Raw genomic sequence first — 15,529 nt, forward strand, 5'->3', positions numbered from 1 at the left:
TTTCACATGGTGAACCAATACAAGTGCTTGAGGATTCACGCAAACCCAAAAGGCATATAGTTAACTTGGTGAAAAAACTTGTGCGCGCCACATTTTGGTTCCATTTGACTATGTATTGCGTTTTCACCTCTTGTCATGAGGTGAATTGACTTTCGATGACAAAAAGTATTTGGTGTGTCACCAAATGAATTGTGGTGAGTTGAGGTGTTCTGCAGTTAGTAATTGGATGAACAAAACTACGGAATGTTAAGTGTTATTTTTTTATACCAGTGATTCTGATAAAATTCTTTTGAATATTTTTTTTCATTAACATCGATTAATTTTATAAAAATATAAAAATAATCCAGAAGCCATGGTAAACAAGCACGTCTCAATGTCGGAAAAGAAAAAGGTTAAGAAGAGCAAGTCATCAACCACCCTTTTCTTGTCTGTGTTGATGTTGATTTTCCATGGCAAAAAAAAAAAAAAAAAAATTTAAAAAGGAAAACACACTACACAACTTTCTTATTAAGATCGTTAATTAGAATAAATGTGTTTGATGAATATATTATAACAAGCTTTTGGGTTGATCATCAAAGCCTATGATGACCACATTTTGACAAATTTTTTTTGAAATGCCGCTAAGAAATATATTTCTTGTTAGAATCGAATGTTGGGCGCACATATGCCTAACCTAGTTGATTGTCAACCCAATCACCTCTCGTTGGTTACCACATTTTGACAAATTAAGGGAGGAAGTGGTCTTTAATTTCCTTTTTTATTTTTCCTCTAATCATTTTAGAGAGTTCAAACTTTATGCAACCGCCCCAAGTGTTGCAAGGAAATTAGGTAGTTGGGACTCAAATATTCAAAGAAATGAGGTTTGACTATTATGTAATATTTAGGATTTCTTCATCTTGTTCATGGGTCCCTTTGCCTATCAATTCCCTTCCAATTTTTTTGAAACTTTTTTCTTCACTTGTTGTTTCCCCCCTTCACTTGTTCAAACAATAGTCCATGTAATTGAATTAGTTTCATACATGGTCAATGATGGCTACCAAACTCTTGAATGGGCATAAAGTTTTATGAAGCACTACTTGAAATGTCTCAATTAATCATCCCCAACTCCCTAAAGCATCAGGAAAGATATTGGTTGGTTTGTAGATTCAAAGAGGGGGCAATTCATGCTAATTCTATGGCATATATCAAGTAATGTGGGACACATGATTGAGAAAGTTAATTGGCATCATGTGTGGACTAATTGAAACAGACCAAAAGCAAAATCTACACAATCCATTCATAATTTAGATTTTGAAAAGCGGTTGCTTTTCTTATCTATCTGTAATCATAAATTGCACATTCAATATGGTTTGTGGATATCCAATTAGGTTTTTATGCACCTCTTTTACTTTGAGGACCCAATTATGTGACATGCACAAATCTAATTACCTGCACATAGATTCAGATTCAAAAGAAAGGTAAACAATTCTCGTACTGCTCTTGCAGTGGACATGGATGGAGACATGCAAAATCTACGTAACCTCCCCCATATAATATCCAGAAATGTTGTTTTTGGGGGTTTGAACCTGTGATAACTGATATGTTCGCCTGTTACATGCATATAGATATCACAAAATAATACATTTATAGGCTCTTGCATTTCTTATCTGCAATCTTAATAATCATTAGCATGCATACAAAAGATAGAAGAACCAGACAGCAGTTAATTATGCCACTGTCCACCGCTAGTCACGCTACAATCACACACTCATAAACTCAAGTTTAACATGTTCTGTGAGAGGTCAAAGCCGTACTATTGTGGCTTCAAAAATAGTCCTGGTCTGGTTATGTGGGCTTCAGGTGTGATACTTTCGAATTGATAAGAGAGAGAGATACGTCAAAATATGCCTAAATTGGAGCTTCTATGCTATCTCAGGATAACAAGCAAGTCTCGAGGATGGCAACGCACCTTATCACAAGTCTATGCTGATTCTCAAACCATCACGTGCAAGCTGCACTGGAATTCCTTCCCTAAGAAAACAATAGAAACAACATCAAATTTTAGGGTAGTAAGAAGATTGAGAGGTTAACAATAAGAGAGAAACTTCAGATCAACAGCTGAATCATGCGAAGTGTGGTTTTCATGAAACAGTAACACAGCGATCATTTAGATAAAAGGAAGTTGGATTTAACACCTTTTAGACCATTCAGTTAGAAAATCATTGTCCTTGTGGTGATCAAACTCATGAGTCATCCCAATTAACAGAGCTTGCTTTGGACATAGCTTCTTCACAGCTTCTAGAGTCTGTGGGAAGCAAAAGTGAGTATTATGAGATCCATTCTTGTATAATGTGTCCAGGATAAGAAGATCCAGCTGTCCAGCTCCGGTCTTAGATAACACTGCAAAGTTGAACATTCTCTGAGGTTGAAAAATACTTAACAGATGAAAAAAAGATTAGAATTTGCTGTCATATGGACATGTGCACTTGCAAGCAGATGAGACATGTAATTGGTCTAGGAAAACATATCTGCTAACATAAACTTACAAGCAAGATCAACCCAATTAAGACTCACCATATTCTGTAGTAGAAGGAATGCGCGAAACATCAGATATATAAGCTACTCTGCTTTTTTCACCAAAAAGAAAACCCAAACAGATATAGTCTTCGCCATGCATAACCTGGATTGAGTTAAACAAGCATAAGAAACATTGACAGAAGGAACAAAAAAAAATTTAGAGAGATTTTTAGAGAAAGTAACTGGTAATGGAACAAAGTGTAGGCCTGAGGCAACAAACGGTTTATCACAGTGTTCTTCAATTATCTTCCAGTCAAGCTGTGCAACCCGTCTAACTTCTTGGCCTTCCTTTAGTTTTTTCCGAACCAAGTATGGAAATTTTGTTGAAATGCTGCAGCAAGGAAATGGAGTCCCAATTGATTAGATAAACATCAACAAAAAAAGAAAAAGAAAAAGAAAAGGGAGTGAGCACTTTCAATAAGGATTTTATGCAAATGTATCTCCCCTCCTCCCAAACCCATTCTATTACCTAAAAATTTCTTTGGTTTATTAACTAACAGTTAATATTTCTGATAACATTTGTTGATTTATTTGATATCAGAGACAAATCATGGATTTGAATTCACACGATCATGCATTGATTTTTAAAAAGAAAAGGCCGTTTGTCTAAGTTCGGTTATTAGATTATTGTTCTGCGTTCACTTTCATGTTTATTTTCAATTCTACACAAAAAGCCCACTTTGGTGTCTGTGGAGAGTATGTGACGATGAAGGTATTATCATGTCTGTGGTGTTTGTGTGTGCCAATTGCATGCATGCATAAAAAGATAACATTGAACACAGAAACACAAGCAAAATAATTGAACTAACAAAAAGCATTAAAACAACCATCAACTTGTACTTGCAATCTTCTATTATCAATTAAACTGTCAACCCTAAGATTATAATTTCAGGTGCCACGAATAAACTCCATTAGCATCAGAATTTTTTTTTCAATATCTGCATATCATGATAATAAAAATTTATTTGCAACAATTCACTAATTTCTCGGAAAACAAAAGACCAAGCTGAACTGGAGTACTTTAGGTAGTACCTATTCATTGCATGCTGAGAAAGGTAAATAGGAGTTGGATCAATATCATTTATAGGACTAAATGGTTGCACGGCTCGTATATCATCCAGACCAAGAACTGCATCAGCATGTTCGTGGGTCAAAAGAATCTGCAGGCCATGTAAACATTAGTTCTGAAACCCTAAAAAAATGTGCGGTTCAGGTATCAAAAACAGAGACATAAGACTAGTTCTAAGCAGAGGCATGCATCACAAATTCAGAGCTACATTAAAGATCAATTAAAATACTAGTGCTTTAAATTATAAGAGTTTCAGAAGCGTATATAAATATATGCAGCTTATTTTATTCTTTAAGGAGAAGCATGCATCATAAATTCAGAACTACATTAAAGATCAATGGAATTGCTAGTGCCTTAAGCTATAAAGTTTCAGAAGAATATATAAATACATGAAGCTTGCTTTTTGCAAGTTTTCATAATCATCCCCTGAACTTATATTCAAAATTCAAAAAGACTTGAGAATGCCCAAAAAAACTACAGCACTGCCAAAACGACTCCAGCACTTTTTAATTCTTCTGACAGCTAAGTCAGACACTGTTGTGAGCCACAGCATTCTCTCTATGAATAACAATTGGCCAGATATCTGGAAATTGGGAGCTCAATTTGTTATTTGTAAAAGATCATGCAGTGAATGAACCAAGTGAACTCATCCAACTACCTCACATCCAACCCTCTCCTGTAGGAGAAAATGCTATTTGACTCCAAGGATTTTAGCTGAATATTTCAAGCTTTCTTGTTAGGGCTGTTACTTTGATCCACCTATCTGGTCAAGGTAGTCATTTATGGTTGCTATATGACAACCAATGTTTGCAAGTTCTTTGCTTACACACGCACACACACAAAATACACACATGGGCTGGTGCACACTTGCACACACACAATCTAGTAAACTTTTTAAGTGTACTATACTACTATCTCAATTCTGAGATCTGGTTCAATCCCAGCTATCAAAAACAGGCTACATGGATCCTCTTGCAACTATCTACATCATCAGTGGCATATGCTTGACAAATTATGATACTCGTGTTCTCTTATTGACCTTCTCTTGTTTATGTGTTCACTTGGATTATCGAAATTTATGAGACTATTAACAATGTAAAATCAAGATAATCACATAACCTCCTGATGTCGACACTAAATGGCAATAAGTGGCTTCATATGCCGCATTGCAGGCTATGTCATTCATACACTGTTTTATAGTTGTACGAGGGAAGAACTCTTGCCTCTCCCTGATCATCGTTTTTCAAACTATCCAGAGACAGCGACATGTGCAAGATTTATCTCATGTCTTAGAAGGATAGATAAGGCAAGGATTAAGATGCCAAAAAACCATAAGATCTAAACAATAATAAACATGATTATAAATTGAGAAAAGTAGCTGCCAAGAAAACTCACAGAGTCCACTTGAGGGATCTTATGGAAAGTAAACCACCGAAGCACTTGTTCCCTAAACGTCTTCCCAACATCAATCAATAAATAGCTGTGTTTACCATCACTTTGACAATAATCAATTAGAAGAGATGTGTTGCACCTGTATATTCACGATTCAAAAGTATCCAAACTCATAAATTTAAGGCCATTGCACAGCATCTCAGATTTTTTTGTTATGCTAATTCCTTTTATGTCAATTTTGGTAATCAACAAAACAACAAATCCCTTGAAGCCCCAAGATTACATTAAGTTAACATACAAATACAAATCAACTTCCAGCTATGCCCAAGTACCATCAGTTTAAAGTAGGTGAAGCATCTTTAATAGCAGATAAAATAAACAAATACATCCAAAGCCGTAGCAACATCAATTACTCAACAAACAAGTTTTCACTCAGATAAGACCATCATGATGTACAATCAAAGGCATTGTTAAAATTCAAGAAACAGAATCCAACTTTACTGCTTCAATTATTTGATATTCGGAATTTTCATAGCCAGGACGGAATGAAAAAAAACTAATCGAACCAGAACTTATATCTATACGCCCAAAAATAAATCCAGAAATACCAGATCACATTGAAACATAAGATCACAAATCTCTAAAAGGTTGAGACACGAAAGTAGACCTATAGTTAGGGTTGAGCTCGGGTGGAACAGAGAGCGCCTGATGGCAGACGGCACAGGGAGGATCGGAGGGCTGGAGAAGGCACATTGCGTTGGGGAGAGCGCTCGAACATCCCGTCCCAAGGAAGATGAGAGCAGATCCATCGCTCCGGTGATGATCGGGCATTGACGGAGTGCAATCGGAGACGCAGCCGTTTTGGAGGGGATTCTGAGCCTCCATTCTTCTTTGTTTGATTGCGATTCGGTAGAGGAGAAAAAGAGGCGTATTAAATGTGGAGGCGGAAGGGAGGGAATTGAATTCCGCTGAGATATCACGCCCCGCGAAGGACGACGGTTTTGGCGGTTGATGCCTAAATCCTAATCGCGGGTGGTGGACCACGTGAACGACCACATTGTCGAGAATATTCCATTGGGAGCCCAAAAGGAGTGCTTTTTTTTAGATTAAAAAAAGACAAAACACACTTTTGTGCATGAAGATTTCGCAATATTATCACTTTTCCCAAAATTTACAATAAATTAATCTTTTTCTAATAATATGTGGATGAATAAAAAATGACATATGCCTATTCAGCATACGAAGGCAGATGGGATGACTTTCCAGAGACAATCGAAAGAAAGTCGAACTAGGAAGTCAATCCAATGAAATGATAAATGGTAATGTGAGAATCTCAATAGTTTCGTAATCTTAACAACTTTGCATAAAGTATTGAGGAAGTGGTATCTAGACTCAACTCAAGAAATGAATACTTCACAGAGAATTCCCTCATGTAAATACTTGTGTATTTGAATTCAAAGCATTCAAGTTTAAACTAAGTGAAGATTAAGATGAATCATTATTCAAATTTCAAACGGGGAATCTGAGATAAGAAAGTCTCAACTGACACACCCCACCGCACCTATAAAAAGCATTATTCACCTGAGACGATGTATGCATTAAGAATTCATTACTTTTATTACTTTGATTTATCTCTCTGAAGAATGACTCGAGCGATGGATTGTCTCCGACCACAAAGGGTTGCCCGTTTCATTGTTCCGGTAGGATCTAAAAGGCTCACTATTGACGTCACAGCCTCAACATTGTTGACGTATAGTCGTACATATTTTTAAGTCCACATAATAATTAATTTTAATTATCTATTTATCACACTAAATACAGAAAACTAAAAAAGTCCGTTGAGTTGTTTCTCGGGTTAGCTTGAGATTGTGGACTAAGACACACGGTTTTGAATTTAGCTAGTGAGTGAACGAGAAATGACAATAAAATATAAAATTTTAAAATAACAAATACTACAATTAAAATTAACATTTTCAATATATTTTACAATACGGCTTTGTGAGTTTTTGCGCGGATAAGGCCAATAAATTTACTCCGTACACATCTAAAAGGTAATAGCTGCGAGTTCCCATGTCATAAATCAGGTCATTATTATCATATATATGTTCATAGAGTCCAGATAAATTAACATACAAATCACATATATTTTATTTTTTAGTAAAAAAATAATTGTCTACTATGATGTGGGGTATAAACTCTAAACCATTATATATAGATTTCAGTAGTGTTAAGTAGCCCCTATAGTGATAACATATGGAAGCGCAAGTCTCTTAAATAAAATTTTAAACGTTTTAACTCTCAAAATACATGTTAGATTTTTCTAAAAAATTACATATTCGGAATCAACGTATAAAACTCTTTCTAACAAGATCCATTATCGATGAGTTTTATCGTGTGGATCTTAATTTCATTGTTCAATGGAATTTCAAAAACAATGGATTCATAACTAAAACAATGAATTATAGATCGTGTTTTAAAAAACACTGGAATCTATATTAAAATAATAAATTTTGGACAACGAATTATGGGATAAAAAAGTGGAATAAACCTGTTTGGCTTTCATGAACCGCCAAACTGGTGCTGATGGACTATGTATCAGTTTCGTATACATTTTTGATGTTAGAAGTTTGGGAATTGGGATTATATTTTACTGGAAAGTGGAGACTGAAGACTTTGACACGCATGACCCCCTGATGGGCCCGGCCCAACACAACTTCTCCCAACCGGCCAACCCGATCACCTTTGTCAAAAAGGTCCTTAGTTTTGGGTTGGGTTTATATTATTAGAATTGGTCCCGGTGCTGCCCACCTAACCCGTCTTTCATATTGGATCAAGCCCGCCCTGGATTTGTTATCCTCTAAATTTTTCGGGAGCTCGAAAGGCAATTTGCTCCGCTGAGCTCCCTCCATTCGTTGATGCCACCGCAAGAAAGCCTCCTCCGATACAAAGGCGACAAAGAAGTAGTAATTTCGACCCCGAACCCGCTACAGTCCATCCCGGAGTAGGCGCGGTGATAGCAAGAGACTCCAAAGTAGGTGTAATTTTCCTCATGTTACTGTAGGAGCTTACTATTCTCTTATTTGAATCTCTTGCCTTGAGTTGCAATGTTGTTTATTTCGAATTGCTACTCGACGGTTCGGAAAACCCTGACTAAACCTTTTGGGTTTCTCCATTCCTTTCTCTTCAGTACTTTTATTCAGTCTGATGTAGTTGCTCGTGTACCAATAAGACTTTTTTCTGCACATTCCGTGACTCGTTTTACGATTAACGCATATTTCTCCTCATCATCGGTAAATATTAACTTTGATTCTCATTTAAGCACTAATTGTAGTACCCATTGTGTGGGAAATGTTGAATTTGATTACGATGATAATGGGTTTGGTAAAGTTGGACAAACTAAATTCAGTGATTGTGGCGCTTTTGGTTCCTTTGCTAATGATAAAGGTGAGTGTCTGGAGGATCAAAGTCCTAGTTTTGATAGTTCTGAGGGGTTTGACGAATCCAGTGAACTTGATGAAGGAGAGGATGGTGATGATGATAAAGACGATGATGATTGTTCAGTTTTGAATTCTTATAATCAAAACGGTGAACATAAAAAAGAAATCAGAAGAGTTGAGTTGCAAGAAGACGAATTCAGACACCCTTTGGTGAGAGAAATTTGTAGGTTGATTGAAGTGAGGTCAGCATGGAACCCCAAGCATGAATGGCTTTTAAGGCGCTCGCTAAGAAGCCTCAAGCCACGGCAAGTTTGTGCTGTTTTGCACTCTCAGGCTGATGAACGGGTGGCTTTGAAATTCTTTTATTGGGCTGATCGGCAGTGGCGGTACCTGCACAACCCAATTGTCTATTATGCGATGCTTGAGATTCTTAGTAAGACTAAATTGTGTCAAGGTGCTAGGCGGGTTTTACGGCTCATGGCTCGAAGGGGAATTGAGCGTCAACCTGAAGCTTTTAGCTATGTGATGGTGTCCTATAGTCGAGCAGGGGAATTGAGGAATGCAATGCGGGTCTTGTCAATGATGCAGAAAGCTGGTATTGAACCTGATCTGTTAATATGTAACACTGCAATATATGTTTTGGTGAAGGGAAATAGGTTGGACAAGGCATTGAAATTTTTTGAACGAATGCAACTTGTTGGAGTTAAACCCGATGTTGTCACCTACAATTGTTTGATCAAAGGATATTGTGATGTGCATCGAATAGAAGATGCAGTGGAGCTGATTGCTGAAATGCCATCTAAAGGATGCTCCCCTGATAAAGTTAGTTACTACACAGTGATGGGATTTCTTTGCAAGGAAAAAAGGACTAATGATGTAAGGAGCTTGTTGGAGAAAATGGTAAAAGATAGTAATTTGTTTCCAGACCAGGTTACTTATCATACTCTCATTCACATGCTTTCAAAGCATGGTCATGCAGATGAGGCTCTTGAATTCTTAAGAGAAGCAGAAGATAAGGGATTTCGAGTTGATAAAGTTGGATATAGTGCTATTGTTCACTCATTCTGTAAGGAGGGAAGGATGGACCAAGCAAAAGAAATTGTCAATGAAATGTTCTCCAAGGGCTGCATCCCTGATGTAGTAACTTACACTTCCATTGTTAATGGGCTTTGTCGGGTTGGAAAGCTTGACCAAGCTAAAAAGATGCTGCAGCACATGTACAAGCATGGCTGCAAGCCAAACACTGTGACACATACAGCCTTGTTAAATGGGCTTTGTCGGAACGGGAACTCATTGGAGGCAAGAGAGATTATGAATATGAGCGAGGAAGAATGGTGGACTCCAAATGCCATCACTTATTGTGTTCTGATGCATGGGTTGCGTAGGGAAGGAAAATTGTCTGAGGCCTGTGACGTGGTCAGGGAAATGGTTAGAAAGGGATTTTTTCCAACGCCAGTTGACATTAATTTACTTATTCAGTCACTTTGCCGAGATGGAAGAGTGGATGAGAGTAAAAGATTCATGGAGGATTGTCTGAACAAGGGTTGTGCTGTCAATGCGGTGAACTTTACCACCGTTATCAATGGATTTTGTCAAAAGGATGACTTGGAGGCTGCTATGTCATTGCTTGATGATATGTTTCTAAGTAACAAGCACCCTGATGCTGTCACTTACACGGCTGTAATTAATGCTTTGGGCAAGAAAGGTAGGATAGAAGAGGCCACTGAACTTACAATGAAGATGCTTCAAAAGGGTTTGGTTCCGACACAGGTTACTTACAGAACAGTAATTCACTGTTATTGTCAATGGGGTAGAGTGGAAGAGTTGGTTAAACTATTAGAGAGAATGCTTTCAAGGCAAAAATGTAGAACAGTGTATAATCAAGTTATCGAGAAGCTATGTAGTTTTGGAAATCTGGAGGAAGCAGATAAACTCTTGGGTAAAGTTTTGAGAACAGCTTCAAGAATTGATGCTAATACATGCTATGTGCTTATGGAAAGTTATTTGAGCAAAGGGATTCCTCTATCAGCATATAAAGTAGCTTGTCGTATGTTTAACCGGAATCTTATTCCTAATATAAAGTTATGTGAGAAGGTGAGCAAACGACTGATGTTAGAAGGAAAAAAAGAGGAAGCAGATAACCTTATGTTACGGCTTGTTGAGCGTGGTTGTGTTTTACCTCAGCACCCAGAGCAGTCGTGAAGCGGAAGGTCATTATAGCTCAAATTCAGATAGTTTCCATATGATCCCCAGGGCTTTAAAGTGGGAACTGGTAAGATGTTTCCTACTTTCTTTTGTTATATCTCTGAATCTATTTACGCGAGCTTCCTTTCTGCGCTAGAAGAATCTTCTGATATTCCTTTTGCTCAAGTTTGTTTCTTGTCGTATTTTATCAATAGGTGCGTACTTTTGTAATTAACTCTCCGAAGTAAAATTTTACTTTCCTTTTGACGTTTCTCTTTACTGTTTCTTGATGTGTGCTCTTGATTTTTCATTTCTTTATGTGGCTGGAGAGTAGTGGTCTAAAGAGGGCAATAAAACTTAATATATTTTTGCAGTCGATAAACTTGACAAGCGTTATTTTCTCTAAAGTGAATTCATATGATCAATCTTGCACTTGCTGTTATGTTGTCAGTTCTCTTATCTTTTACTTTTCACTGTTTCTGATGTTCTTATGGAGTTGCCTTCACACAAGATATTTCCATGACTAAAAGCTTAAAATGTAAACATTAGAACTTTGTTGTTACTCTTTCATGCTAATAGTAATAGATATAATCAGAAAGCTGCAGTGGGATTTGAGGATAAAATGGAGCCTTCCTTGAAACAATATGTTACAGTCTCAACTCCCCTTACTCATGAAATATGCGCCGAAAGAAGTTACTAACGGATACTTTAGTTTGGAGCTCAAATAGATCAAGTATAGTCAGGCACCTAGTCCGCTATTGTTTCATAAATTATGTCCCAGTGGTTGGAATTCTGAAAATGCCTTCAACTGCAACTATGTGAAAAGTTGATCAGTTGGCTAACAGTTTATGAATCTTGGTATATCCATTAATCTGATGGCCAAGATGCCTTACGCTGCTCTCATTTGGCTTAGAGGATGCATGGGTGGCTTAGTTTTATAAGCTCTGAGTATTTAACCCTGTAGGATGGAAATAATTCTTTTTTTAAAATTTATTACAAATCCATCAGTTGTTTTTAATGCATCCAGATTAGAATCAAGGTGGAATCAGCTACGTGATATTCAAGTTAATACCTCTGGTTCTGGCATTTTGGATACTGAACTCAATTTGCTTGCAAGTTGCAAGTGAAGCGACTTGTCCTTGAAAGCAACTCTATTTGTCAGTTCTTGTCAAACACCATGCTCCTTGAAAGCATTCTTAGATGTTGGAACCTTATATGTAAGGGGCCTTATGTCATTCTCACATCGATTGGAGCAGGCGTTATCGCCGGTGGATTAGTTGTGGTTGAGATATTGGTCCGTGACCAAATTTTGAATTTTTTTTTCTGTCTAACCGACTTCTTTATGTGGGTGCAATCAAGACATTATTCGGCTAAAACCAGTTACATCGTGATTCTTCTATTCTTTTGGCATTAATCGGATAGTTGAAAGCCACTTGTTTTGGAATTGCATTTAGAAACTATTCTAATGTAACTATATATCATGTGGATAAGTCAATTTATGTGCTGAATCACAATTGAGAATGTATGTTCTACTGGAAAATAGATGCGTGAACACTGTAGAAGTGATATTAAGCAAATTGGGAATGCTATTTCTTTATAGATGTAGCAAACTGGCATTTTATGGATATTGTCTCTCTTTCCTTCCTGAAGTTTGTCTTTTGAATTGATATTTTTCAGTGACATTGAAAATTTATTGAATAGCTAAACTTGAAATGCATTATTCTGAAAGAGTGAAGATTACAAATATGCTAACTAGTGACAATATTTTCCAAACTCTTAACGGCTGCTTCCATTTTCAAAATGCAAGCTGCTCTGTTGTTGAACTTGATAATAAGTTTCCTTGAGTGAATATGCAAGTAATTTTTGTGGAAGTGTGTGTTGAGTGTGAGTTATGGGTTCAGTGGTTAACACTATCTCACTGCAAAGATGACTTGAATCTGTTTTGCAGTTGGAGAATGAATGTCATTCTACGTTGTGAATATGTAAAGGAGTTGCAGATAGTGGCGGGAGTTGGGCAGGTGGGTGCGTATTTCACTCAAGGACAATCTTCCCCACTTGCAGATTTTGAGGTTTAGAGGGCTGCATGTAACAACTTTTATCAGGTTTGCCTCCATTGTCATCTTTCTCCAAATTGATGTCTGTTTAGCCTTTCAGTTGTCACATGGCAATACATGGGAGCAAGAATTTTTAATCTTTCTCATTTTAATCATACTGTTATATGGGACTGACTACCCATATGTAAAATGGCTTTTACTAATTAATTAATATAATTCTTGTGAAATTTGATGTATCAGTAGGGTTTCATTATGCATCTGTATGTGAATATTATTCATCAATTTTGGCTGTCCTAATTGTTTTGGACTATCCGCACTAGTCACATGTTTAGTGCATCTAAGATCAAACTGCAGAATATGCAAGTGGATGAATATCTCTATTTGCTATTTGGTTGGCCTAATTGTTTAGGGCTATCTGCACTAGTCCCTCCATACTGGTCCCAATTTATAGTACAAATTTTCACATGTTTAGTGCGCATAAGATTAAAATACAGAATATGCAAGTTGATGAATATCTCTATTTGCTATATGACGGCAGCTAGCAACTTTGGCTGGCCTAATTGTTTCCAAAATATCCACACCTACTCCCTCTGTACTACTCCCTCCGTACTAGTCCCACTTTAATAGTACAGAGTTTCACATGTTTAGTGCGCGTAAGATTAAAATGCAGAATATGCAAGTTGATGAATATCTCTATCTGCTATGGGACAACAGCTATCAACTTTGGCTTTCCTAATTGTTTCTGACTATCCACACGTAGTCCTTCCGTACTAGTCCCACTTTAATAGTACAAAGTTTCACCTGTTTAGCGCGACTAAGATCAAAATTCAGAATATGCAAGTTGATGATTATCTCTATTTGCTATGTGACGATAGCTATCAAATTCTTTCTCGACTGTTATATGATCATGGTTTGTGATGTTTCTTCCTGTCTCCAAGTTGTCTAGCTTTGTTAGTGAATTTTTTTTTCCAAAATTAGTTGTCTTGGACAAGTGGGTGGTAGCAATCCTCTTATGTGTAAAACCTTGCACGGTTGATCCATGACGTTAAAAGCTTAAATGACCTAAATGTCAAATTATAGACTGTACTTGGGCCAGTGGTTTGTTTATGAAAACCTCTTTCTAGTTGATTTCAGCCAATGTCACAATTAAAGGGATTAATATTTTAGCTCAAAATATACATCCTTATAGATTTATCGAACATCTATTTACAGGGTATGGTCGTCTTAATTTTTACTGTTCGGTGACAGTTGGAGTATCAATGTAAATATGCTTTGTGAAAATGTGAAGGTATTGCTGATAGTTGCAGGAGCAGGTTTTGTGGGTGCATTTGGCAACTTTTATCATGTTTACCTCCATTGCCATATTTCTGCAAATTATTGTGCAGTTGAGCATTCCAGTTATATTATGGCTTGTGACACTCTCATTTTCTCCTTGGTGAAGTGGGTCCTCGGCAAAGTAGATGGAAGTGCTATCTTTTCAGATGGCTAAGCTCGACTGAAAGACACCATATGGAACATTCTTACTTATATGCATCGGAGCAGCGAATCCACTGACAAAAAATGTGCAGTTATGGTCAGTACGTCTTCTTTCTTCAATATTTGCTGATTAATTTATACCTTTAAGCCCATTAGGTCATTTTATTGTCTGGGACAAAGCGTCAATGACAATGATGACGACAACGAAGAAGAAGACGATTCCTACTCGAACTGTGACAAGAATAGTTATCAGCGTAGGAACCTGCAATCAATCTTAACCCTGGCCACATGTGCTTTGGTTTATTAGATTTGTCCATTTGAGTTTGATTATCATGACATGGTCCACAATCCTTGATTGAATGAATCTTCATAAGGTTGTCCATTTTTAGTTCTCATGCTTTGTTTCTAACAAATCTTGGAAAATTATCAATTTCTTCGAAGTGTGAATTTTCTTTTAGTACTTCCAAGGGTGTGGTGCACGGGTTGTTGGATTTGGCTCATTAAATTGGATCAAATACCATGAGAAACGTTGAGCCAACCATTGTGTGTATGTGTGAATGGCTCAAAAGACCCAAAAGAGATGTTTGTGATGTGTGTTTGCAAAATTCCCACATTGGAAAGATAGCAATATGTTTGCTAGACGGGGAGTGTTGGACTATATATTTGAGTTCAAGGGCCCCAAACTTTTATGGTGTAGAGACTCTCCACACCATAAGTAGAATCGAGTTAGATTGTAGTTTCTAACTCGATTCTTCCTATGGGTTGCGCTGCCTCTATATATATCTCTCACCTTATGGATGACTTTTCTATCATCATAGAAGTTCTCTCTGAAAAATATTTTTGAGAGATGAAACTTCTGTCAAAAATATTTTTTATCCATTTTTGTTTGAGTGTCGACAGAGGCCAGTGTTGCGCTTATGAGGTTAAGGTGTTGTATTTAGGGAGGTAAAGCTCGGTAACCTGCTCAGCCATTGCCTATAGGAGATTTGGTTCCCGGTACATCTTCTTAGTTCTTACAAAATCAGATTACAAGATATGTCCAACAAAAGAAGCTATACATATCACTATTCATCAATCATCCTGCACAAAGTTTGAAACAATTGTGAGAGTCCACAAATGTTGGGATGCAGTGCATATAGTATTGCAATAATTTAACATGTCTAAATCCCTTCAAAAGCATTTTTCTTTTTGTCAGATTGTCTTTGGCTTCCTGTACATGAGTTGACATTAGAGGGCAGACTGCTAGGGAAATTTGCCCCCAGTCCTCTGTAATAGAAATATCACATGATAATGAAGAAAATTGAATAGAAAAATGCAATAATTTCAATAAAAGAATATAAGTGAAAAACTCTAAAACAAGA

General features: G+C 37.0%; 2 protein-coding genes across 3 annotated transcripts; one reads left to right on the top strand and one right to left on the bottom strand.

Annotated features, from left to right (window-relative positions):
* Positions 1-1,601: 1,601 nt before the first annotated feature.
* On the bottom strand, positions 1,602-6,057 carry LOC119983782 (putative hydrolase C777.06c). Its single transcript, XM_038827542.1, has 8 exons — positions 5,685-6,057; positions 5,021-5,156; positions 3,589-3,716; positions 2,740-2,887; positions 2,554-2,659; positions 2,175-2,379; positions 1,949-2,010; positions 1,602-1,847 (listed from the first exon to the last, which is right to left on the bottom strand). Exons 1-7 carry the CDS (start codon positions 5,900-5,902, stop codon positions 1,953-1,955), a joined length of 999 nt encoding a protein of 332 aa, XP_038683470.1. The 5' UTR covers positions 5,903-6,057; the 3' UTR covers positions 1,602-1,847; positions 1,949-1,952.
* Positions 6,058-7,850: 1,793 nt separating this feature from the next.
* LOC119996092 (pentatricopeptide repeat-containing protein At1g09900) lies at positions 7,851-14,706 on the top strand. 2 transcript variants are annotated; one of them, XM_038842642.1, is made up of 3 exons: positions 7,851-10,726; positions 12,587-12,740; positions 14,134-14,706. In XM_038842642.1, exon 1 carries the CDS (start codon positions 8,122-8,124, stop codon positions 10,654-10,656), a length of 2,535 nt encoding a protein of 844 aa, XP_038698570.1. In that variant the 5' UTR covers positions 7,851-8,121; the 3' UTR covers positions 10,657-10,726; positions 12,587-12,740; positions 14,134-14,706. The 2 variants fall into 2 exon arrangements, 1 of the variants encoding a protein (XP_038698570.1); XR_005467803.1 differs by having other exon boundaries at positions 7,860-8,048; positions 14,134-14,625.
* The last annotated feature ends 823 nt before the right edge of the window (positions 14,707-15,529 follow it).

The sequence above is a fragment of the Tripterygium wilfordii genome, chromosome 1 (genome assembly GCF_013401445.1).
Source record: "Tripterygium wilfordii isolate XIE 37 chromosome 1, ASM1340144v1, whole genome shotgun sequence".
Lineage (NCBI taxonomy): Eukaryota > Viridiplantae > Streptophyta > Magnoliopsida > Celastrales > Celastraceae > Tripterygium > Tripterygium wilfordii.

What these genes read in the sequence shown, in the direction of transcription:
- LOC119983782 (XM_038827542.1), bottom strand. Translation starts at nt 5,902, where the DNA reads ATGGAGGCTCAGAATCCCCTCCAAAACGGCTGCGTCTCCGATTGCACT. An exon ending in GAGCTCAACCCTAACTATAG is followed by an intron (nt 5,157 to 5,684) that starts GTCTACTTTCGT and finishes GTGAATATACAG; the next exon opens with GTGCAACACATCTCTTCTAA. An exon ending in CTAACTGAATGGTCTAAAAG is followed by an intron (nt 2,011 to 2,174) that starts GTGTTAAATCCA and finishes TTGTTTTCTTAG; the next exon opens with GGAAGGAATTCCAGTGCAGC.
- LOC119996092 (XM_038842642.1), top strand. Translation starts at nt 8,122, where the DNA reads ATGTTGTTTATTTCGAATTGCTACTCGACGGTTCGGAAAACCCTGACT.